General features: G+C 34.8%; 1 protein-coding gene across 2 annotated transcripts in view; it reads left to right on the top strand.

The window, feature by feature from the left end:
• Positions 1-27,151, top strand: part of ORC5 (origin recognition complex subunit 5) — a 91,570-nt gene that overhangs the window by 50,727 nt on the left and 13,692 nt on the right. For both annotated transcript variants that reach the window (XM_002751686.4, XM_054237379.2), the window contains exon 12: positions 2,271-2,381. In XM_002751686.4, the coding sequence (XP_002751732.3) occupies positions 2,271-2,381 (111 nt within the window). The remainder of the gene's footprint in view (positions 1-2,270; positions 2,382-27,151) is intronic.

Genomic DNA, 27,151 nt, shown 5'->3' with positions numbered 1-27,151 from the left:
CATACTGAATATGAATTGAATGGCCCTCTTTCATCTTATAGTGATATGAAGTGAAACATGGTGGCCTCTGAAGTTGCCACTAAAGGGAAAGAAGATGAAAGACCAGGCTTGGAAGTAGCTTACATCACTACTATTCATATTCCATTGGACAGCCAGGCCCCAGTTACATGACCCCTATCTAACTGCAGGAGGGACTGAGAAATGTAGTCTTCCTGTGTGTCAGGGAAGAATCAGTGTTGGCAAATGCATAGCACTGACTCTGCCTTTGTATTTTAATCCAGCAATCCTACTTAGAGAAACTGACACATGTGCACAAGGAGAAATATACAAGATTGTCAGTCACAGGATTATTTGTAATAGAAATGAATTTTTTAAAGTAGTTATAGAATGGAATTCTGTAAGATAATGTAAAAATGGACTAGAGCTACATGCATCTGTATGGATAAATCTCAAAAAGCAATTGGTAGAGACGTATGTTCAAAATGATATATATAAAATTTTAAACCATGCAAACATTGCTGTATATTGTTCGAGGATACATATGTGGTAGTATAAAACCTTCAGGAGAGTACATCAAATTGTCGATAGTGGAATTTTTCTAGAGAAGGAAAGGGAGAATAGGATGGGAGAGGGTTCAAGGAAGCTTCAGCTTATTCATAATGTGACCTAATGTTTTCTTTCTCTGCATGTATTGCACAGTATATTACATAAAATTGGTGAGTTCATTGGTGTTCATTATATTCACTTCTGTACTTTTATATATTTGAAGTATTTAATGACAAAAGCATACAAAATTTAACACCTGGAAAATGATTTCTAAGTATCTTTTAGAAATAAATAGCTGAGGTTAAAAACTTCATGGTATAATTCCAAGTAGGTGTTCTTCTTTACAGTCATTCTTCTTTTAAATAAATAAATGACTATTCCCATGCACGTAAATATAGTTTTCAGTTTCATTTGCCATTGCTAATATAAAGTACTTATTTGTGGCTTGGTGCAGTGGCTTATGCCTGTAATCCTAGCACTTTGGGAGGCCGAGGCAGGCAGATCACTTCAGGTCAGGAGTTCAAGACCAGCCTGTCCTACATGGCAAAACCTCATCTCTACTAAAAATACAAAAATTAGCAAGGCATGGTAGTGCATCCCTGCAACCCCCACTCTTGGGTGGCTGAGGCATGAGAATTACTTGGATCTGTGAGGTGGAGTTTGCACTGAGCCGAAATCACACCACTATACTCCAGCCTGGGTGACAGAGTGAGGCTCTGTCTCAAAATAAATGAATAAATAAATAAATATTTGCTGTTAAAATTATCTGCTAACAAACTGGAACTTGTGCACTATATCTCATTTCTGATGACATGAGTTACACCACATAAGTTTGTATACAAGTATGAACTTTTTACAATCTTGAAAACTTTTTTAAAATTTTACATTGTTTCAGGCTGATAGCTTATTTACTTTATTAGTTTTCTAAGTTAAGCTACAACTTACTGTAATTAATCTTTTTAGAGCTACTAAGGTTAAACAAATAAATTTTCCTTGCAGTGGTACAAAGAGGAATTGTGAGAAATAAGTAGTAAGCTCTAGTCTAGGATTTAGGAACCTGGTTTGGTTATTATCTTGGATTTGGCAAAATCACTTTAACGCCTGGTTATAACAGCAAAATAGGAGGCATATGTAGGACTGGACCAGGTGACTGTGAGTTCTTTAATTAATATTTGTTGATACTAAGTCAGAAATCTTGAGGAATATGTTAAAAGATAAATAATGGCTGGGTATGGTGGCTCATGCCTGTATTTCTAGCACTCTGGGAGGCCAAGTTGGGGAGGATTGCTTGAGGCCAGGCATTTAAGACCAGTCTGGACAACATAATGGGACCCCGTGTCTACAAAATAATTTGTAAAAATAGCCAAGCATTGTGGTGTGTGCCCAGAGTCCTAGCTACTCAGGAGTGGAGTATGGGGTGGGAGAATGGTTTCAGCCCAGGAATTCAAGGCTGTAGTGAGCCATGATTGCACTGCTACTGCATTCCAGCCTGGGTGACAGAGCGGACCCTGTCTCTAAACAAAACAATTGTAAAGAAAAGATAAATCGTGATCATATCAGGTAAACTTCTAACTTAGAGGCTGCAGGTTACATTTATTAGCATTTTTAGGGGAACTGTGTAAAACATAAATACATTGTTATTGGCAGTTTCATAGTACAGAAAATGAGTGCTCTGGTATAAGAAGAAAATTCTTATTTTTGTTTTGTTTTGTTTTTTTCTACAGACGAGCAATCATCTCCTTGGGCCAAAACCATTTCCACTAGACAGATTATTAGCAATATTATATAGTATTGTGGACAGCAGAGTTGCTCCAACAGCAAATATTTTTTCCCAGGTAAGCTTAATCATGGGTTATTATCTGTCATCTTTGTGGGATTCTTCAGATGGTAGAGTTGATAGAATTCCATGTGTTCACATTTTTGTTCAGCATATGTTGCTGTTTTAACTATATAATAAACCATTTTTCTGGTAATTGAAAATTACATATATAGAATCTTTGGCGGTATAACTAAATTTGCTTATATTTACAAGTATAACCTCATGGCAAAATAATTTAAGTTGGCTCTTTTTTTGGTAAAGGAATTTTTTAAATTAAATGAGCATAATTATCTTGCCAGTTAAACAAGTGGCTTGATAACTAAGTAGATGAATTATAATTTAATGAAAACAAAATTTTAAATAATTGTTTTAAGAGAGTAATCTACAAATGTCCGTAGTCCTCATCTGTGTACTTTGCAAATAATTGTGCTTTTATTAAAAGATGCCATTTTCCGGAATATTAAGTTCTCACAATTTCACTAGGTGGCAGCAAAAGCATAAAAATAGAAAATATGACTTTAAAAAAATAAATAGTTAAGGTTTGTTTTTTAGTTGACATTTTAAGAAAAAACAATTTATTAAAACTATGGTCACAGTAGATTTCTTAAATGGTCCAAAAAAACAATGTTTAGCACATGGTACAAGTGGTTAGAAGAAAAAGCAAAATTATGTAACTAATATTTATTTAAAAGCAAAGTCATCTCAGATATTGCAGTGAGCATTTTGTTTTCTGTATGCATTTTTAGGTTGAGAAATATGTAAATAATATTTGCATTTTAATCAATTCATGGAATAAATCTAGCCCCGGAATAGCTGTCAGACTTTGTAATCAAATGTATGCTGCCAACTTTTAATTTTGCATTTAGAGAAGAGTTTGAGTAACAAATATAGTCTCAATTTTCTCAACATTGAGTGAAGATAATTTTTATAAGTGTCAGTATGTATAGAAAATTGTCTCTACATTCATTGTGTGTTCTTGAAGAAACGCAGTTCACTCAGTTACTAGGCTGCTTAAATAGCTAGGTAGATAGCTAGATAGATAGGTTGGTAGATTCCTAATGCTGATAACTTTAAAAAAGTAATTCAGTTTTAATTTGTGTTGCAGGGATTTTTTTCTATATATTTTTTGAAAATGCTTTGTCTGAAATTGGTTTTTAATCAAACTTTACCTTTTATTAATATCTTTCTACATACAACATACGAATTTTTTGTTTTGTGTTTACTGTTGCAATAACTAAATTATCAGGTATTTTAAAATATCAGGTCTTTATCAAAAGCAGTTGAGCCTTACAATACATCAGAGAGATTAACTTTTATAATATGATGCAATGAGTAAACCTTTGAGATTTAAAGCCTAAGGAAGTGAGATAGACAATGCTTTTAACAGAGCAGAAACATGTTTGCATCACATGTGATTGTCCTTCTCAGGTGCCCAAATATTACCCGTGTTAGGGAGCACAGTGAAGAATAATCCATGTTTTTTCTTTCAATGACCTTATAATTTGTTTTAGGGGATTAAAGCGTATACTTAAAAATACTTTCTTAAGGCTGTAAGAGAATGCTAGGTAGTCCTCCTGAGAAGTTTAGAGCAGAAAGAGATCACTTCTATATTGGGCAAGATGAAAGAATTCACAGAAGATGAAAAATGAGGCTTGGCTGTAGAGAATGTGTAGGCGTTTTTGTTCTTTAAATATTTCTAATTTACATAAGTCATACATGTTTATTATATAGAAATGTGTAAATGGGTAAATAGAGAAATAATAGGTTAAAATCACCTGATGTCTTATTTCCAAAGTATAGAGTTTAGGTTAGAGATTCAGAAAGAAGGGTTGATATGATCCGAAGAAATGTTTGAAAAGCAGCGCATACTTGTGGTCTGTTACACTGGTTTGGTTGGAATTTAATGGGGTTACATTGTAGTAATTGTAGTTGTGATTGTAGTAGTAGTAGTAGTAGTAGTCATCGTAGCACTACTGCTACCACATGTCACACCTTATTATTGGTACCTTACATATTGTACCTTATATGCATAGAGCATTTTCTCTTTTTAGAAATAAACTATTCACCAGTTTTATCCTCTGGGAAGAAATATAGCAATTAAAAACTGGGAGGTTTCTGATTAGAGATTTACTAGCTGCTCTGAGCCTTTGACTGTAATGAGCAATGTCAGAAGTCTTTGTAGTTAGAGCAGTGCCAGTAATATTACATAGTTAAGAGAACAGTTGGCCCAAAATGCATCTTTGTTGGTTAATTAAGGTAATTTTTTTCAAACTTGACAGTTGTAGTTGCTGATCTTTTTATTCTCTATCCCTTCTAATTAACATTTTATAATCAAAATGGTAAATTTTGTATACTTAAAGTATTGCTATAAATGAATTTGTTTATGTTAATTTAATAACAAGTCATTTAGGAATTTGGTCTTAGTTCTCATTTGGGATAGAAAGGGAGGGGAGTACATAGGGATAGAGGCAACTAGTTCTAGGGAGTTGATCTTTACTTTTGCTTGGTCAGTAAAGTATCCAAGAAAATCAAGTAATGTGTTTAAGAACAAAATGTGGCAGGAATCACATCCAAAGAGTATTTCTCCCATATGCCTTATATTTTCTTCTTTCCATTCACTCCCAGTGACCTCTATTTTTCTTTTTTCTCCTTTTATTCATCTATCAAAATTATACTCTTAACCATGGGAATGGCAGTTTGTATTTAACCAACACACACGTAATTTATTAGTGAAAAACAGAAATACCATTTATTTTGGAAGTGCTTGTTGGGTACAAACAAAACACTAGATGGCAATGTTTTTGCATTCTAGCTTTAAGATGAGCCAGGAAAACATACCTTTCACCTGTTAATACTGTCTCTGACATATAGAGAAGTTTGTTAACACATTGGTTCATTTGAATGGAAATAAAATTGCTGAAAAATGTAATTATAAACATGTATGTGTGTATTTACATTTTTATAAAAATGTAAATAAAATTGGCAATGAATTATATTTTGTACCTGGAAGTTCATTGGTTGTAATGTGTCTGTATGAGATTATCATGTAATATTTTTGTATTCACCTGTTTTAAGAATTTATATGATAGTGATGTGCTGTTTTTCTAGCTGGATTTACTGCTTAAATAGTTATTTAAATTTTTTTGTGTATAAATTTATCATGTATGACATAGACATTCAGAATTCTCCTGAAGCAAAAGTTTATTTTCATTGTATTTTATTTAAATCTATTCTGTTCTATAATGAAGTTGTAAAAATATTAACTCAAGGACTCTTTAAAGTTTATAAAATTCCAATTGAGAATAATAAATTTATAATAGTAGTAGCAGTACTACTATTAATACAATATATACAGTAATACAATATAATAGTATATTGTATTGTAGTTGGCGTTATTCTGAATTTGTTTATTCTCTATTGAATTTTAAATAAAAGTCTGCTCCTTAACTCTTTAGTCTCATAAGAGAATAGTAGCACATTTAACATTTTATATTAATGCTCAGATTTATTGAACTTAAATATGATTTTAAATTTTTTTAGATTATTTTAGTCTTACCTGATTTTTACCTTTAGTACAATTTTGCAGTCATTATCTTGGATCATTTAAAAAATTTTTATTTTTTGACAAAGCATTAATTCTATTATTTCATTCTTTTCTCTTCACTTTCTTCTATCATCATTAGAATGGAATACATGCAGTAAATGGGTAAAGTTTATAGGTATTATTTCTAAATGTTTAATTTGATCAGATATGGTTTTGAAGACCATTTATCATCTTTTAAAGAAATACTGTTGTCTTTTTTCCAGAAGTATATTAAAGCCAGGTTATGCTTTTTAATTATATCTTTTTTTATTTCTTAAAAAAAGTGATAATTTGGGAATTTTTGAATTACTGTTTCATTTTTTTATACTTCTATATCTTCGCTTACTCATTCTTACCTCCCTCACCCAAATAGTCTTATAGTTAGGTCAGGGCAGTGGGAGTACAGTTCTTTAAGATTGTGACATATATCAGTTATTTTAACATCTTAAGCCATATTGCTTTATTTTTTTTCCCAGAGAGTAAAATTGCTGGAGAGTTTATTTCTAAAATCATTGGTATAGGTTTCTAAAGTGACTTGTAAAAGGAATATGTTTTAATTATCATTGATCTTTGATCAATTTGCATTTTGGAAAAAATTTTTGAAAGTAGTTTAATTCTGCCATTTAAAAGGTTGTATTACTGTATTATAAAAATAATATATTCTAAATGAATACCATGAAATAGCTGAAAGATAAGAAAAGGAGCATAGTTTTTAAAAAATAATAGCTCCGTGTACCATACTGACAATTGGATTTTTCCATGATTAATACCTAATTTCTGAGTGATTTTATATTTAGTTGTACATAATAAAAAATTTAGAGTGTTTTTGCAAATTTATTTTCATTTATAAGAACATATATAAACATTTTGGAGCATAGTTTATTACACAAATATACATATTTTAATATGCATTTCCATTTGTACCTTCTCTCCTTATAAACTCATGTCATGATACTGTATGTTGGAATACACTTGGGGTTATTTGTTACATGAGTTCAGCTTTTTGGTCGTGAATCAACAATTTGTTATAGAGGTTTCATTTATTCTAATAACATTTAGACAAGCTTACTACTCATTTAGCTGTTGGTTTATAAGATATATAGGATATATCCAAACTAATTGTTTTTCCCAAATGAATTTATCATCAATCAGAAAGCAGAATGATAATTTAGTTGTTTTATTTGTGAAAAAATTTGTAGCAGATACTTGATCTGTAATTCACCATAGCTGTAGGAAGATGTTTTTGCTATATTGTACTTGTTAAGGTAGCTAACATTTCATTACACCAAAAACAAATTTTGGCATATTTAGTCAAATACAGGAAGATATGTAGTAAATGTGTATAGTTGTTAGTTTTTTTAAAGTTAAGAGGGGACTTTGTTAATTTTTATTTAATTCTAAAATGTTTAAAAATAAAAATATTTTAATCTAATTCACCCTTCAAATTCAAAGTCAGTATTTATCTTTTTTTTTTCCATGGTTGGAATTAAATTTTTCTTTCTCTGTTTAAAATTTCATTTAACAAATGTTTGCTAAGTGTCCACAATGTTTTAGGCATTGTTTTGGATAAAGAGAATACAGAAATGAAGATGTGTCTGTGGCTTCCACAGCCCTTCATTTATACTGGTGCAGCTACCAGATTCTACCTTATACTTTTAGAGTTAATAGTGCATATGTGTATTTACTGTGAGGACATACATATGCTGAAGAAACTAATATTTAAATACTTAAAGTGAATACTAATAATTAAAGTGAATAAGAGATTTTACTTACGTAATTCTTAATATTTGATAAACTTAGGTATTTAAGTGTCTTCTACTGAGTCATAACAAACCTGTTTGTTGAATATTTCCTTTTAAAATGCCTTGAACTTAAGTGTTTGAAGCAATGATTATTTGATATTTATAACTAAATTTTGTTAATACCCAATTAAATTAAATTATGACATTGGTGTCAGACAATCTCAAGACTTTGAACTTAAGTTATGGACAAGTAATCAGTATATTGTATATGGCCTACTATATGCAGCCAGAGTGACTTTTCTTAAAAAGTTACATGACTATATTTGAAATACTTCACAATGGAAAAGTGTACTCATTATGTCCTTTTGTAATATACAGTATTTCAAACTGCTTTTATAAATTTTTTTAACCAAAAGCACTTCAAATAAACTAATTTTATGAAGATTTTATGATCATAAAACCTCTTTACCTTAAAAATTAATTTGCATTTTACATAGTATTATGGTTGTTCTATTTATATTTCTACAAAAAGTAGCTAAATTTGTTAAACGCTAGTTACATAACACTAGAACTCTAGTAGATAAGAATTTGAATCTTGTAAACCTAAAGAGTAACATCCTAAAATCTAGGTGTAAGATATTCATATAAATTGAGTGTGGGCATTATTTTTATAGACATTAAACTCGGTGACTAAAAGGGACAGTTTTCCTTGAAATTCCATGGATACTAGAGTATTAGAAATGTGAAGAGCTCTTCCTTTGCAATTTCTTGCATTTCATTTGTCTGGTACCAGCATTCCAATGTTTCTTTAATATTCAACTATAATTCTTGATGCTATTAAGGTAAATTATGTAAATCACAGAAAATAGCTTGAATGCTAACATTTCCTAATAATCTTACTTTGTTTTTTCCTTAACAACAACTGAGATTGTGAGGCATTTCATCCCAAGGTTGGTAAAGGAGCCTTACTTAATGCCTGCTTTGCTGATGAATAGGTCAGCAGGGATGCTGTTTGATAGAGGCCGGCTCTTTTCTAGCTGCTAAGAGCATCACCGCCATGATGTTCAGTCTCCACTGGTGCAGTAAATGAGATTCTCAAATCTTCTACTACCCCTGGTGTGGACATATTACTGTTCCGCCGTCAGACCACTGTGTAGTAGATGCCTTCTTCAGGAGATTTTTTTTTTTTTTAAACTGTTTTGGGATGTTTCATGTTTGCAAAGAGTAAAGTTAACCTATGATTTTTACTAGCTATACTATTGTTGTAAGGAATAACAATATTAATTATTACCAAGGATACTAAAAAGCACAACATATTTTACTTTACTGCCCAGGGATAAAAGATTATTTTTCTTGTTCTCATTTGTAAAAGAACAGTGTTTTCCTCTACTATTTTCTTGTCTTTTCTAAATCTGCAGTTAAATTTCTTAGTGTAGCCACTTTGCCTTTTTGAGTATATCAGTCCAGCAGTAGGCATTTTCACCAAACTCTAGAAAAATAAAATTAGTGCCTACGGGTGACACATAAAAAACTGCCTAAAGCATTTTAAAAATTGCATAAATTATGCTTTCTACTTTTGTATAAAATAACACATTGATACTTATTTTTGTGGGCAATATTTTATAACTACCTTTCTCAAAGCTTAGTGTTGCTTCCAATAAGTTTACTAAATGTATATCCTTTATTCACATTTTTGGGGGAAATATATTGAACCCAGTGAATTTTATTTAACTTGGCACATTTTTACCTGACAGCACTCAAAAAAGTTTGTGTGGATATGTGCTTCCAAATGCATGTTTAAGAGATTCCATACTACTAATATATAGTGATTATATAGGCAACTTTGTGCATTAGATAGAATTTAATGACTAGGTTGGTTTAAATGAGAGGTGTTTTAAAAAGAATGGGTTAGGAGATAAATGATTTAGAAAAATCTTCATTATGGAAATGTGTGGTATATTTAAAAAACTTCTGGCTGGGCATGATGGCTCATGCCTGTAAGCCCAGCAATTTTGGAGACTAGGGTAGGAAGATCATTTGCATGATCTGAATCCTCCCTCACCTTTGGTCACTCTGAATTATGGTGGATAATTGAATTCTTAGAATCAAAAGTAATCATGCTTCCATAGTTAACAAGAAAGGGAACTAGGTTTACCCAGAGCTATCTTATCTATTCTCTTCACTTTAAATGTTGTGTGTATGTTGGTGGCTTTTGAAATACGTATTTCTAGCGCTTGTTCTCTAGTTCTCCATCTGTATTGCCAGCTGAACCTGAACTGTACCTGGATGATCCATATACATCACACACTGGTATGCCTCAAACCAAATTATTCCCTAAATCTTTTCCTGTGTTTTCAGCCTTATCTAGATTTTAAAACTAATGATTTATTAATTTATCCATTACTAAGCACCTATCATGTGGTATATATAGTGTTAGGTGGTAGAAAAACAAAGATAATACAGTTTCTAGTTTTTAGTTTAGCTAAATGGAGAAATTATCTCTGAACCATATCATTTTCTCCCCTTCATTTACTTGGTTAAGTCCAGTCTGTCTTTCCTCCTAAATACAAATATCTCTTAAACATACCCCTTTTTCTTCCACCCTCACTGACATTACCTTAAATTGGTAGCTTCCTTATTAGACAATTTCACCAGCTTTCTAACTGGTCTCCTTGTAAGTAGACACTCGCTGGTTCATTATCCATAGAGTCATCAGCATAAATCTTAAAAGTTAAATTTAGTCTTTTACTGATTACACTTTTTTTGATGAGTTATATTATCTACAGAACCAAGTCTATATTAGGTAACATTTACTGCAAGGTCCTTCATAATCAGGCCCCAATTTCTACCACTTCCTTCATTCACCAAATATACAATACACAATAGGCTGTTTCCTCTCTGAAAACACACTGATTTTAAATGTTTTTATATTGTTGCATGTACTGTCCCCTTACAACTATTGAGCTCTCTTTTTACATTTCATGGTCCATCTCCCAAATATCATTTCTCAATGAATCTACACTTTGCCTCCCTCCCTTTTAGTTCTTTTTCTTCTCTATAATCAGATAATTATGTTTATGCATATTATAATACTAACATAACACTCATTTTATGTCATTACCATTTTATGTTGTTTGTCTCCAACTACCCTCATGTTTGAGGCCATAGACATTGTCTGTTCGTTTTTGTATCTCTTGCACAATGCCCTCCGTGAACATGGGGGTCATTCACTGAATGTCCTCCCATTCTCCTAACATGCAGTTACGGTCTTTGTGGTTGCTAAAGATTTGCAGTCAATTTGCATGCTAAAAAGTTCCAGAGATTAGAGGCTCTATCTTCAGTTTCTCTGTGTATAAACATACATGCTACTTTTTGTTCATCTGAACATATTTGAAGACTAGCAAACCACGCTCCTTTTTTTTGGGAATGAAAATTCATTTTGGTGATTTCAAGTTGAACTGCTTTGAGGATATTTGCCTATTTCTGCCATGTGCTGCCTTTACCACCTCTGCTTTGTGTGTGTAAAAATGTCAGTTGAACTCTCTTGATATATGCCATGAACCGTCACATCTCCTGAATTCAAATCAAATGTGATGTTTGTTGGGTTGTGTGGCACTCATACACTGACATTTCACGTGTTCTTTGTTTATTTAAATAATTTAATATGTTTCAGATCGTAAAGCTCTTCCAGGAGAAACAGGGTAGGCTATTTCATAAGTCAATGGACATATAGCAACCTGTGAATGTATAAAAATAGTGAGCATGTTAAAAATTAATTACAGTTGTAAATTGATTTTCTTTCGTTGGCAGAAAGAACAGTTTATTAGCCCAGGAACATGTTCACACTGTTTTTACATCAAGCATTTCCCGCTGAAGCTTGTTAGTGGCTGCCTCTCAGATTAAGGGAAAAAAATCCTCACTGTGGTACATGAACTCCTATTGTTACGACATAAATAATCAGCTCATCCCCTACACGGATGAGAACAAAGGACATGATAGTACACAGAGCAAAGATTAAACAAATATCATATAACCCCATTTAAGACGTAAATCTACAAATATTGTACACATAAAGAGGTTTTTATTTTTTATTTTTCTTTGTGAATGCCTCAGTCATAACCTAGGACCTAGTCAAAGGAAAAGGAATATATAGTTTGGCTTTTGAGTCAAATAGATTGATTATTTTAAGCTAAGGTAAAATAAAATCCTTTAAGCAGTATCAAAATGCTACTAGTGTAGGAAAGTACTATTCTCTTTTATAACAGGATGTTTCAGATTTTGAGGGGATTTGTTTAAACTGAGGAGGACAAAAGCAGAATTTTTATTTTGAGGAAAAACATCAATGGAAAACATATGACTTAAAACTTCGTAGTAAAACCACTGACTTTTAATACAGGTTTTGAAAAACAAAAACAAAACTTTTTTTGTATTCTCTAACATGAAATCTAAATTCTGACTTTGAAAAAGAGAACCCGCTCCTTAGGGTACTTTTTTATTCATTTGAGTTTTATTCATTTGACTTTGAGCTTGACAAAACAGACAAGAAAAGCAGCTATGGAAAGCATTATATAATCCCTTACAATCTGAACGTTACTGATGTTAGAGTATATTTATCCTCACATTTAGTATATTCAACCACTGTATATTTTATGAGTTGTAGTTGTGAATGTTTCTCTAAATGATCTTTAATCCAGAAATGTATGAGAAACTTTGCATCGGAATACCATGTTTAATATTGTCTAATAATTTCAGAATTTAAGAAATCATGCTTTCCCTAAACCTTAAAATAATTAACTTTGTTGTTGTTGTTTTGAGATGGAGTCTCATTCTGTCACCCATACTGGAGTGCAGTGGCACGATCTTCGCTTACTGTAACTTCACCTCCCAGGTTCAAGCAATTTTTCTGTCTCAGCCTCCTAAGTAGCCAAATCTAGCTAATTTTTATATTTTTGATAGACCTGGGGTTTCACCACAATGGCCAGGCTGGTCTTGAACTCCTGACCTCAAGTGATCCGCCCTCCTCTGCCTCCCAAAGTGCTGGAGCTACAGGCATGAGCCACTGTGCCCAGTGAATATTTACCTTTTAAAAATTAAACCTTAAAGACAGCAATTTAATGTCTAATGTAATATGTAATCTGACTTATGAAAAACTAACCTGTCATTAGGTTAAATAAAATCCATATTAATATTTTACTCTCATGACATCAAACTCACACATCTACCAATTTTGTTCACAGGATGGTTAATTGTTACTTCTCAAGGCTATTCTGTATCCCTGGGGCAGGACATTTGTCTATACTGTATTGAAATACTTCTTTGTCCTTATTGCTACAATTTTATTTAAGGCTTTCTCTGTTTTACTTGCACTACCTGTTCTCCTGGGTTTAGTATACCTCTCCGGCATACTAATGGTTATCGCCTTCAGTGTAGAATGCAAGCTGGAGTTGTCATTTTAACCCCCTTTCCTTCTTCCCTAAAGCTTTCCTAATCCTAACAAAAAATTCTCTCTTTGTATTCTATTGCGCCTTATTTGGGGTAGTGTAAGGAATATGGGCTTTTGATTCAGATAGTATTCAAATCCATTGCTGTTTTTAACCACTGTTAGCTCCGTGACCTTGAGCAATTTACTAACCTCTCTGAGGTGGAGTCCTCATCTAGATAAAAGAGATTTATTTATAGTAATCATAGGAGAGTTTATGTGAGGATTGAGGGTGCACAATGTCTGTCATAGAGTCTGGACACAGTTATAAATTCCAGTCCATATGCTGCTAATTACCATGGTCATTAATATTATTAATGAGTTCCTATAGCTATCTTTTTCTGACCCCTGACCCTCAAGTTTTGTCCATATCCTCTGTTGGAACCTGAGGGAAGGAGTGAATGCCAAAATACGTATGTGTCATTCTCAGGAATTTTGAAAAACAGCAGAAGAAAACCCTTCCTCTCTCCCTCGCCTTCCCCAATTCCTGTTAACTGCTAATTGCTTCCTCTAGAATTTTGTCATTTCAAGAATTTTTTTAAGCACAATTATGTAGTATATAACACTTGGGAATTAACTTTTTTGACTCAGAATAAGTCTTCAGATTCATCCAAATATTTGCATGTATTAATAGTTCATTCCTTTTAATTACTGAGGAGTATTCTGTGGTATACATGTACCACAGTTTGTTTAACCATTCACCTGTGGAAGAACATCTGGGTTTTTTCTCATTTTTTGGCTATTACAATTAAAGCTGTTAGGAACATTCATGTACTGGTTTTTATGTGAACATGCAGTTCTCTGGGATAAATGCGTAAGTGCAATTGCAGGGTAATACTGTAATTGTGTGCTTAGTTTTATAAGGTATATCAGTGTTTTACCACTTAAGTGAATTATGGAAGCCATACTACCATTCCTTTTACTTTCCCACTTTTCAGATGCTGTCTTGAGTATCAGGAGGTGTTAAAATGTTTAATCAAATGTGATTTAGAAAACTCATGAGGAGATATTCTCTTGTATTTATCTACAAATCTGCTTTTCACTCTTCGTTCTTTCACTTTTAGCATTTCCTTTTGTTTGAAGAACTTGCTTTGCTCTTCTCTGAAGGTCATCTGCTAGTGACAGATTCTTTAGTTTTGCCTTGTTTGAGCATGTCTTTGTTTCCTCTTTACTCATGAAGGATAGCTTTGCTAGATATAGAATTGCCAGTTCTTTTGTCATCAATCCTCTTTAATCCAGGGGAGGAATGTGCATACCCAGGTAGCCTTCTGTTGCTCAGTTGTAGATTGGGAAGTGCTGGGCTTGGTTTACCTTTTGCTCTTGGGTGAGGAATTATAATCCCTCCCTCTATCTTGTTTCTGTAGCCCTAGAATGTCTAAGCAGTCCACTTCCCTCTTTCTACCTTTCAGAGTCCTCTTTTGGTCACCTCTTAACATTATTTCTAGGATTTATAGTTGTACAAAGCAGGGAAGATAACAAATATGAATCTAGGCATCCTGTTTGGGTTGGAAGTTCTGTATTTATCTTTTTTCTAACTCTCTGTCTAGGCTCTTTGTTGGTGTTTGTTCCTGAAATGTGTTCCATGGTAATTCAAAGCTCAATTGAATGAGAAGCCTTCTGTAAATTAGTGCTAAAAAAAGATTACAGAATGTTTTACCATTATTATTTGGAGAGCTTTTTTTTTTTTCCAAAAGAGATTAAATCCTTCTAAGTCATTAGTTTATTTACTACAAAATATTTCAATTTTTTATTCTGTGCGGGAACTAGAGACTGTGTAAATCACTCCCCACATCTGGGGACCTAACAATAGGAATGACTGTTTTATATCTCTTTTCTTTAAGTCACAGATTTGTCACTGAATAAAAAGGGTTGAAGTTAATATACTTAGTCGTCGAAGACTATGTTATCTCTTTTCTACATATCTTCCCATTCATTAAAATTTCAGGCCTACTCTCAGTATAGATTTCTACAAGTTTCCAAACTAAGAAGACTATTTGTCTTATCTTGACTTTCAACAATATTTACTCTCTATCAAAGTCTCCTGTGTCCCTTTGTTGCCCATCCTGTTCTGTGTCTTTTTCTTTTATAGGAAAGGTCTCAGGCAGGTAGATGGGAAAGGCTCTGCCCAGCCTCTACCTTATTTATGCATATACATGCATACATGTGAAAGGGAGACACCGCAATGAATCTGAGTACCTTCACTGTCTAGAGACTTTTGCCGTGTCCATACTGACCATATCATACTATGTAGGTATCAATGCTAGCCTGGAGATCTGAGTTCATCATGTTGTCATGAACATTTAAAGTGGAGCAAAATAAATATTTTCTGTGATCCTATTCTTTTTTATTTTTTTGAGATGGAGTCTCACTCTGTTGGCCAGGCTGAAGTGCACTGGCACAGTCTTGGCTCACTGCAACCTCTGCCTTCCAGGTTCAAGCCATTTTCCTGCCTCAGCCTCCTGAATAGCTGGAATTCCAGGAACATGCCACCATGCTCTGCTAATTTTGTGTATTTTTAGTAGAAATGGGGTTTCGCCCTGTTGGCCAGGCTGGTCTTGAACTCCTGACCTTAGGCGATCTGCCTGCCTTGGCCTCCCTGTGTGCTGGGATTACAGGTGTGAGACACTGTGCCTGACCTCATTTTTAAATGCATAGTACCTAGAGTAAGTCCTGAAGAGTTTCATGAATATGTAGTTGGAAATAAAAATCAGCTAATTTAAGGATTGGATAATGGAGAGGAAGGTGGATATTCTGCTATTTATGCAGGTATAGAAATAATTTTTAAAGTTTTATATGTATTTTTCCAGAAATTTTCATTTAGTACAGTTAATAAACTAATACATTTGAGATGTAAAATGTTAACCCCACTAATTAATCTTTGTGCTTTATTTTGTTTTCAGTTTAACTCTTGCAAAATTTTAATAAATTGGGAAAGGACCTTTAAATTTTTGGTATATTGTTCATTCCTTTTTTTTATTTTTATTTTTTTGTTATCTTTGAGACAGAGTCTCACTCTGTCACCCAGGCTGGAGTGCAGTGGTACTAACTCAGCTCACTGCAACCTTCACCTCCTGGGTTCAAGCAGTTCTCATGCCTCAACCTCCCAAGTAGCTGGGATTACATGTGCGTGCCACCATGCCTGGCTGATTTTTGTATTTTTAGTAGAGATGTGGTTTCAGCACATTGGCCAGACTGATTTGAAACTCCTGGCCTCAAGTGGTCCACTCATCTTGGCCTCCCAAAGTACCAGGATTACAGGTGTGCACCACACCATGCCTGGCCTGTTGACTGCTTTTATGTATAGATATTTCTCTGAATATCTATTATTTGTATATTTGTATACAGTGTATATATGTGAATATTTTTATGTTGAGCTTTTCAGTGATTTTCATATGATAAAGTCAACAAATAAAATACTATTTTTTTAATATGAAAAATCACATGCTAATTTAATTGCTTTCTTTAGGTTTAGTTCTTTTAATGTATTAGCTTTTCCTAAATCAGCCCTACTCCTAAAAAAATTGATCAGGAGGGATCCAAGATGGCCAAATAGGAACAGCTCTGGAGTGCAGTTTCCAGCGAGAGCAATGCAGAGGGTGAGTGATCACTGCATTTCCAAACAAGGTATCAGGTACATCTCAATGGGACTGTTTGCACAGTGAGTGTAGACCAAGAAGGGTGAGCCCAGATGGGGCAGGGCACTGCCTCACCTGGGAAGTGCAGTCCCTGCAGAGCCCCGCTCCCTACCCACTGAAGGCCATCATGGGCTTTTCCATCGAATCCAGCACTCTGGTTCAGATACTGCACTTCTCCCACAGTTTTTACTGCCCACAGACCAGGAGATCCCCGGGCCAAAAAGCCACGAGTTTTTAGCACTGCTGTTTTAGCTGGAGCTGCAGATTTCCACACAAAAACTCAAATAAATCTGGGCAGCTTTTCAACTGGTGCCTGGAATGCATGGGAGACAGAGCCAGCCATTCAACTGAAAAAGAGGGGCTGAAAGCAGGGAGCCAGGTGATCTGGCTTGGCAGGTCTCACCTCCACAAAGACCAGCAATCAAACGTACTCTGTATTGAGAGTTTTGCAACAAGTGCAGATGGACCCAGGGTGGTCCAGCACTCTGGGGTGAATGGCATTGGCCATTACCAAGGCAGTCCACCACTACCGAGGCAGTCTGCATTATTGAGGCAGTCTGCCGTTATTGAGGCAGACCTCCATTACCAAGGCAGTTCTAACTGTACCTCTGTAAGCAAAACCGCAAGGAAGTTTACACAGCAGCTAGTCAGAGCACAAGGCAGCTCAGAAGCGCCTCTGCTGTCAGCCTGTGACTAGGCTACCTCCTTGCTGGGCAGGGTATCTCTGAAAAAAGGCAGCAGCACATCAGGAACTTATAAATAAAGCCCCACCTTCCCAGGACACAGCACCTGGGAAAAGAGGCCGTTATGAGTTCAGCTGCAACAGACTTAAATGTACCTGCCCAGCAGCTCTGAATGGAACAATGGAGCTCCCAGCACAGCACTTGAGCTCTGATAATGGACAGACTATCTCCTCAAGCTGCTCCTCCACCCCTTATATATCCAAAGAGGCATGTCATGAAGGAGAGCTCTACTGACATCTGGTGGGTACTTTTTTGAGACAAAGATAACAGAAGAAAAAACTGGAACAGCCCTTACTGTTCTGCAGCCCCCTTGGGTGATTTCTAGGCAAGCAGGGTTAGAGTGGACCTCCAGCAGTCCTGCAGCAGATTGGCCTGACTGTAAGAAGGAAAACTAAAAAACAGGGAGAAATAGCTTCAACATCAACAAAAAGGACGTCTACTCAGAGACCCCACCCAAAAGTCACCAATATGAAGACCACTGGTAGATAAATCCATGCAGATGAGAAGAAACCAACGCAAAAAGGATGGAAACACCAAAAACCAGAATGCCTCTCATCCTCCAAGGGATCACAACTCCTCACCAGCAAGGGAACAAGGCTGGATGGAGAATGAGTCTGATGAATTGACAGAAATAGGCTTCAGAAGGTAGGTAATAACAAACTTCTCTGAGCTAAAAGAACGTGTTCTAACCTAATGCAAAGAAACTGAGAACCTTGAAAAAAAGGTTAAGATGAAATGCTAACTAGAACAACTAGCTTAGAGAAGAACATAAGTGACTTGATGGAACTGAAAAACACAGCACAAGAACTTCACGAAGCATACACAAATTTCAATAGCCAAATCGACCAAGCAGAAGAAAGGAGAATATCAGAGATTGAAGATCAACTCAATGAAGTAAAACAAGAAGGCAAGATTAGCGAATAAAGAGTGATAAGAAATGAAAGAAGCCTCCAAGAAATATGGGATTATGTGAAAACACCTAATCTAAGTTTGATAGGTGTACCTGAATTTGACAGGGAGAATGAATCCAAGCTGGAAAACACTCTTCAGGATATTATCCAGGAGAACTTCCCCAACCTAGCAAAGCAGGCAAAAATTCAAGTCCAGGAAATACAGAGAACACAACAAAGATATTCCTCAAGAAGAGCAACCCCAAGGCACATAATCATCAGATTCACCAGGGTTGAAATGAAGGAAAAAATGCTAAGAGCAGCCAGAGAGAAAGGTTGGGTTACCCACAAAGGGAAGCCCATCAGACTCACAGTGGATCTCAGCAGAAACTCTACAAGCCAGAAGAGAGTGGGGGCCAATATTCAATATCCGTAAAGAAAAGAACTTTCAACCTAGAATTTCATATGCAGCCAAACTAAGCTTCATAAGTGAAGGAGATATAAAATCCCTTACAGATAAGCAGTTGCTGAGATACCTTACAAGAGCCCCTGAAAGAAGCCCTAAACATGGAAAGGAATAACCAGTACCAGCCACTCCAAAAATGTGCCAAATGGGAAAGCCCATTGACACAGTGAAGAAACTGTGTCAACTAATGGGCAAAACAGCCAGCTAGCATCAAAATGTCAGGATCAAATTCACATATAACAATATTAATCTTGAATGTAAATGGCCTAAATGCCCCAATCAAAAGACACAGACTGGCAAATTGGATAAAAAGTCAAGACCTATCGGTGTACAGTATTCAGAAAACCCATCTCGTGTGCACGGACACACATAGGCTAAAAATAAAGGGATGGAGGAAGATTTGCCAAGCAAATAGAGAGCAAAAAAAAGCAGGAATTGCAATTCTAGTCTCTGATAAAATGGTATTTAAACCAACAAAGATCAAAAGGGACAAAGAAGGGCATTACATAATGGTAAAGATCAAGGCAACAAGAAGACTAATGATCCTAAATATATATGCACCCAATACAGGAACACCCAGATACATAAAGCAAGTTCTTAGCGACCTGCAAAGAGACTTAGACTTCCACACAATAGTATGAAACTTTAACACTCTACTGTCAGTATTAGATCAGCAAGACAGAAAATTAACAAGAATATCCAGGACTTGAACACAGATCTGGACCAAGCGTACCTAATAGACATCTACAGAACTCTCTACCCCAAATCTACAGAATATGCATTCTTCTCAGCACCACATCACACCAACTCTAAAACTGACCATATAATTGGAAGTAAATCACTCAACAAATGCAAAAGGACAGAAATCATAACAGTCTCGCAGACCACAGTATAATCAAATTAGAACTCAGGATTAAGAAACTAACTCAGAACTGCACAACTTCATGGAAACTGAACAACTGATTCCTGAATGTTGACTGGATAAACAGTGAAATGAAGGAAGAAATAAAGATGTTCTTCAAAACCAATGAGAATGGAGACACAATGCACCAGAATCTCTGGGACACATTTAAAGCAGTGTCTAGAGGGAAATTTATAGCAATAAATGCCCACGTGAGAAGCAAGGAAAGATCTAAAATCAACACCCTTTTGTCAAATTGAAAGAGCTAGAGGAGCAAGATGAAAAACTCAAAAGCCAGCAGAAGACAAGAAATAACTAAGATCAGAGCAGAACTCAAGGAGATAGAGACACACACACACACACACACACACACACACACACACACACACACACAAAGAGCCTTTAAAAAAAATCAATAAATCCAGGAGCTGGTTTTTTGTAAAGGTCAACAAAATAGACTGCTAGCCAGATTAATAAAAAAGAAAAGAGAGAAGAATCAAATAGATGTAATAAAAAGTGATAAAGGGGATATCAACACTGATTCTACAGAAATAGAAACTACCAACAGAGATTACTACAAACAACTCTATGCACATAAACCAGTAAACCTGGAAGAAATGGATAAATTCCTGGACACTTGCACCCTCCTAAGCCTAAACCAGAAAGAAGTTGAAACCCTGAATAGACCAATAACAAGGGCTGAAGTTGAGGCATGCCAACCAAAAAAAAGCCCACGTCCAGATGGGTTCACAGCCTAATTCTACCGGATGTACAATGAGGAGCTGGTACCACTCCTGAAACTATTCCAAACAATACAAATAGAGGGAATCCTTCCCAAATCATTTTATGAGAGCAACATCATCCTGATACCAAAACCTGGCAGAAGCTCAATACAAAGAAAAAACTTCAGGCTAACATCCATGATGAACATAGATGCAAAAATCTTCAATAAAGTACTGGCAAACCACATCCAACAGCACATCTAACAGCTTATCCATCACAATCAAGTCTGCTTCATTCCAGGGATGCAAGGCTGGTTCAACATATACAAGTCTACAGATGTAATCCACCACATAAACAGAGCCAAACACAAATACCATGTGATTATCTCAATAGATGCAGAGAAGGCCTTTGACAAAATTCAACAGCTTTTTATGCTAAAAACTCTCAGTAAACTAGGTGTTGATGGAATGTATCTCAAAACAATGAAAGCTATTTATGACAAACACACGGCCAATATCATACTGAATGGGCAAAAACAGGAAGCATTCCTTTTGAAATCTGGCAGGAGACAAGGATGCCCTCTCTCACCACTCCTATTTAATTAGATTTGGAAGTTCTAGCCAGAGTAATCAGGCAAGAAAAAGAAATAAAGCATAATTATTTGGGAAAGGAGGAAGTCAAATTGTCTCTATTTGTAGATGACATGATAGTATATTTAGAAGACCCCATCGTCTTAGCCTAAAAATCTTCATAAACTGATAAGCAACTTTAACAAAGTCTCAGGATACAAAATAAATGTGCAGAAGTCACAAGCATTCCTCTACACCAATAACAGACTGACAGAGAGCCAAATCATGAGTGAACTGCCATTCATGATTGCTACAAAGAGAATAAAATACCAAGGAATACAACTAACAAAGGATGTAAATGACCTATTCAAGGAGAACTATAAACCACTGCTCAACGAAATAAGAGAGGACACAAACAGATGGAGAAACATTCCATGCTCATGGTTAGGAAGAATCAGTATTGTGAAAATGGCCATACTGCCCAATGTAATTTATAGATTCAATGCTATCCCCATCAAGCTACCTATGACCTTCTTCACAGAACTGGTAAAAACCACCTTAAACTCCATATGGAACCAAAAGATAGCCCGAATAGCCAAGACAATTCTAAGCAAAAAGAACAAAGCTAGAGGCTTCATGCTACCTAACTTCAAACTATACTACAAGCCTACAGTAATCAAAATAGCATGGTACTATTACCAAAACAGAAATAGAGACCAGTGGAACAGAACAGAGGCCTCGAAGGCATCACCACAGATCTACAACCCTCTGATCTTTGACAAACATGACAAAAACAAGCAATAGGGAAAGGATTCTCTGTTTAGTAAATGGTGTTGGGATAACTGGCTAGCCATGTGCAGAAAGCAGAAACTGGACTGCTTCCTGACACCTTACACTAAAATTAACTGCAGATGGATTAAAGACTTAAACATAAGACCTAACACCATAAAAACCCTAGAGGAAAACCTAGGGACATAGGCATAGGCAAGAACTTTGTGACTAAAACGCCAAAAGCATTGGCAACAAAAGCCAAAATAGACAAATGGGATCTAATTAAACTCCAGAACTTCCATACAGCAAAAGAGGCAATCATTAGAGTGAACTGGCAATGAACAGGATGGGAAAAAATTTTTGCAATCTACCCATCTGACAAAGGGCTAATATCCAGAATCTACAAAGAACTAAAGCAGATTTACAAGAAAAAAACTAACAAATCCATTCAAAATTGGGCGAAGGATATGAACAGACACTTTTCAAAAGAAGACACAGATGAGACCAACAAATGTGTAAAAATGTTCGTCATCACTGGTCATTAGAGAAATGCAAATCAAAACCACATGGAGATACCACCTCACGCAGTTAGAATGGTGATCATTAAAAAATCTGGAGACAACAGATGCTGGAGAGGATATGGATAAATAGGAACACTTTTACACTGTTGGTGGGAGTGTAAATTAGTTCAACCACTGTGGAAGACAGTGCTGTAATTCCTCAAGGATCTAGAAATAGAAATTCCATTTGACCCGCAATCCTATTACTGGTTATATACCCAAAGGATTATAAATAGTTCTGTTTTAAAGACACATGCACACATATGTTCATTGCAGCACTGTTTACAATAGCAAGACCTGGAACCAGCCCAAATGCCCATCAGTAATAAATTGGACAAGGAAAGTGTGGCACATAAACACCATGGAATACTATGCAACCATAAAAAAGGATGAGTTCATGTCCTTTGTAGGGACATGGATGAATCTAGAAACCATCATTCTCACCAAACTGATACAAGAACAGAAAATCAAACACTGCATTTTCTCACTGATAGTTGGGTGTTGAACATTGAGAACACATGGACACATGGAGGGAAGCATTGCACATTGGGGTCTGTTGGGTGGGAGTTAGGGGAGGGACAGCAGGGGGTGGGGAGGTTGGGGAGGGATAACATGGGGGAAAATGCCAGATATAGGTGATGGAGGGGATGATGTCAGCAAACTACCTTGCCATGTATGTATCTATACAACAATCCTGCATGATCTGCACATGCACCCCAGAAATGCCAGATACGGGTGATGGGGGGGATGATGGCAACAAACTACCTTGACATGTATGTATCTATACAACAATCCTGCATGATCTGCACATGCACTCCAGAACCTAAAGTACAATAAAAAAAAAAAAACCTGAAATAAATAAAATAATAATAATAAGTAAAAAATTGATCACTCTTGTAATTAATATTTTGGAAGTACCTTTTAGCTGCTGCATCTTCAGCTGAAGTGATACTGTATCCTTTGTACAATTTACATGATTAATTTCGCCATGGAATCCTGGTAGAGCTAAAGTGACTTCAAGGGCCTATTTGTTCTAACTTTCTGCCTTTAGACATTTGTTACCACTAATGTGGTAGAAGTAAAAAAACTGTAAGGTATCTGAAAATATTCTTGAAACCCTATCTTAACTATTAAAGACAGATTATGTGTTTTTCTATGAAAAAATTGTGGAAAAGTAACTTAGCATACAATTTTCATTAAAGAATCTAAATATTTGAGAGTGTTTGAATTTACAGCAAAGTATCAGTTATGAGACATATTATAAGGAAATGTCAGTGGCAAAGTAAAAGAAATTAATATTTTCTTTCATATTAAAAAAAGTTCTAAGGAGAACTGCCCTCAGTATTAGATTTCAATGCATGATTTTTCAAATAGCTATTACTCACCTATTTTAGCAAATGAATCTCTTACAGAAAACTAGAAAGAGTTGAAGTTAATATACTTAGCAATAGAAGACTATGTTAACTCTTTTCTATATGTCTTCCCAGTCATTAAAATTTCAGACCTACTGTAATTATAGATTTCTACCTATTTCCAGTCTGGGAAGGCTATTGAATTTGTCTTGTCTTGACTTTTAGCAGTATTTACTCTCCACCAAAGACTCCTGGATCCTTTGGCTGTCCATCCTGTTTTGTGTCTCTTCTCTTCATAATAAACGTCTCAAGCAGTTAATCTTGTAAGACATATGAGCTCAGGGTCTGCATTTTATCATTATTAAGTGAACCTTTCCTTAAATCTCATTTCAAGTCTGTTTTGTCTGATGTTTAACATACTTTAATTATTGTTCTTTTTGTTAGAATTTGTGTGATATCCCTCAGTTTTGTCCTTTAACTTTTGTGTGATATACCTCAGTTTTGTCCTTTGACCTTTAACTTTCGTATATGCTTCCATCTTATATGTATCTCTTTTAAACAATATGCAGTTCGATTTGTTTTTTTCAGTCTTTTATTATATTTGAAGCATTTCGTTTACTTGTAATACAATTGCTAATATAATTTTGTTTCTATCTATTATCTTATTTTTGCTGTTTGATTTACCTGATTTTTTTTCTCCCATTCTATAGATTGCCTTGTCATTTTATTGGTTGTTTCCTTTGCTGTGAAGAAGGTGTTGAGTTTGATATAGTCTCATTTGTTTATTTTGGCTTTTGTTTCCTGTACTTTTGGTATTATATCCAAAAAATCATTGACAAGACTAATGTCAGAGAGTTTTTTTCCCTATGTTTACTTTTAGGAATTTTATTGTTTCATGTTTAACATTTAAGTCTTTAATACATTTGCATTAATTTTTGTATATGGTATAAGAGTTCAGTTTTACTTTTTGTGCAAGCAGATATCCAGTATTCCCAATACCATTTATTGAAGAAACTATCTTTTTCCCATTGTGTATTTTTGGTACCTTTGTCAAAGATTAGTTGACCTTATATGTGTGATTTTATTTCTGGACTTGCTGTTCTGTTCTTTGGATCTGTGTGTTTGTTTTATGCTATTACCATACTGTTTTGATTGCTGTAGTTTTGTATTAATATGAAATTAGGAAGTGTGATGCCTCCACCTTTATTCTTCTTTCTCAAGATTGCTTTTGCTATTTGGGGTCCTTAGTGGTTCCATATGACATTTAGGATTGTTTTTTCTATTTTCTGTGAAAAATGACATTGGAATTTTGATGGGGATTACATTATTACATCGAATCTGTAGATTGCATTGGGTAGTATGAACATTTTAATAACAACAATTCTTCCAATACCTGAACACAGGTATCTTTTCACTTATTTGTGTCGTCTTGAATTTCTTTCATTGATGTTTTATAGCTTTTAGTATATAAATAATTCACCTCCTTGATTAAATTTAAATTTTTATTATTTTTGATGCTGTCATAAATGAGATTTTTAAAAATTTCTTTGATAGTTCATGTCTAAATGTATAGACATGTTTATTGATTTTTGTATTCTGTAACTTCACTGAAAGCATTTATTCTCACAGTTTTTTGGTGCTCATTTTTAGTTACAAATATTTAGAACATCCCTTTGTGGCTGAAAGATTATTTTGCTGATTTTGTATTTTGAAAATTGAGGTATACATTGTTTAACTGACCAGTCTGAAGTCTACTGCTAGTAAGTGGCAAAAGATAGATCTTACTAACTTTGAATGTTTTTTTCCTCCTAAACTATGTTCTTTCTTTTCCTAAATCAGAAAATTAAGTATGGAATCCAAATGGGCCCAGTGGTGGGAGTGGGAATGAGATAATTGGATGATCTTAACACCTTGAGTGACAGCCAGACAGCTCCACCTCTATGGTGGGCACAAACTTGTAGAATATGCCAGATTTTTAAGTTAATGGACAAAGAGTCCTGTATCTTAGTGCTAGAGGCATACTGCTGGTTTTATTCTATTGAATGCTCCCTTTATGACCATTTTGCAGATCATCCTAATTCTTTTAGCACACACTGTTTTCAGGCAAGAGTATAATACATCTGTTAGATGTGCTTTCTTAGCTATGATCACAGCTAATGCATGTTTTTAAAAAGTTTTGGAGTTGGAGTTAGGAGAAAGTCCTAGTCAAGACAGTTTCTGGTAACATCCAGTCATTATCACTTTGAGAAAGTTACTAAGCACTTTAGTTTTAATGTCGGTTAAATTAACAGTTTGAATCTAGCAATGTTCTAAGGCAGAGGTCTGCAAACCTTTTCAGTAAAGGGATACATAGTAAATATTTTAGACTTTGCAGGCTAAGAGGCAAAATGGAGGATATTATGTAAATACCTTAATAAGTAAGAGAAAAACTCTTGTTATGCCCTACCTCATTTGCCTGGGGTAAGTCATCCTGCATGGTGGGCATGCTTTGTGCTCTGTTGTTATCAGCTGGAGACATTCTTGGGACAGAGCAAGAAGGGACATAGTGGACAGAACAGGCAGAGTAGCCACCATGTTTAATTTCACTCTGTCACAGTGACACCCAGGTTCCTGTGTACCCTTCTTTCCTCCCAGAGAACCCAGCTACCTCAACAAATTTCAAAGAATTGCTAGTATGCAGATCACATCTGTGATCCCCCAGAACAAAACAAAAAGCTAGAAAAACTTTGTAAGTTGGAAATAAAGGACTTCCAAAATAGCATGAGAGCCAAAGAAGAAATCAAAATGGACATTCAAATTAAAAGGACTATGTAACTACTTACAAGGTAGTAAAAGTAAAAAGAGATAAGAAAATATAATACATTAAAAGGAAAGAAAGGAATGAGAAAAAGGAAAGGAAAAACAAATAGATCAATATAACGGTAAAAAGAAAATTTGTTTTAAATCGTTAGATATATTAAAAACAAATGGAGTCAATGGTCCTAAAGAAAGGTAAAAGTTGTCAGACTGACTATAAAAACAAAATTCCACTATATGTTATTTACATGAGAACTGTCTAAAGTTGAGAAAACATGAACCTTGAAAGTAGAATCATGAAAAGTAACATACGAAAAAGGCAGAGCACATAAAGGAATGCTGATATAGCTATATTAAGATTAGAAAAAAATATTCTGTAAGCTAAAGACATTACTGGAGAATAAAAGGATTATTATAATGAAAAGTTGTGTCAACAAAACATAGTAACTTTAAATCTGTATATACTTAGTAATGTAGCTTCAAAAATATAAAGCAAAAACAGAATTGCAAGAAGAAAAAGATTCTGTGATAATGAAAGAATTGTAATGCCTCTCAGTTTTGATCAGGCAGATTTTT

The sequence above is a fragment of the Callithrix jacchus genome, chromosome 11, assembly GCF_049354715.1.
Source record: "Callithrix jacchus isolate 240 chromosome 11, calJac240_pri, whole genome shotgun sequence".
NCBI classification, from domain to species: Eukaryota; Metazoa; Chordata; class Mammalia; order Primates; family Cebidae; genus Callithrix; species Callithrix jacchus.
This window is presented reverse-complemented; position numbering and strand designations above follow the sequence as displayed.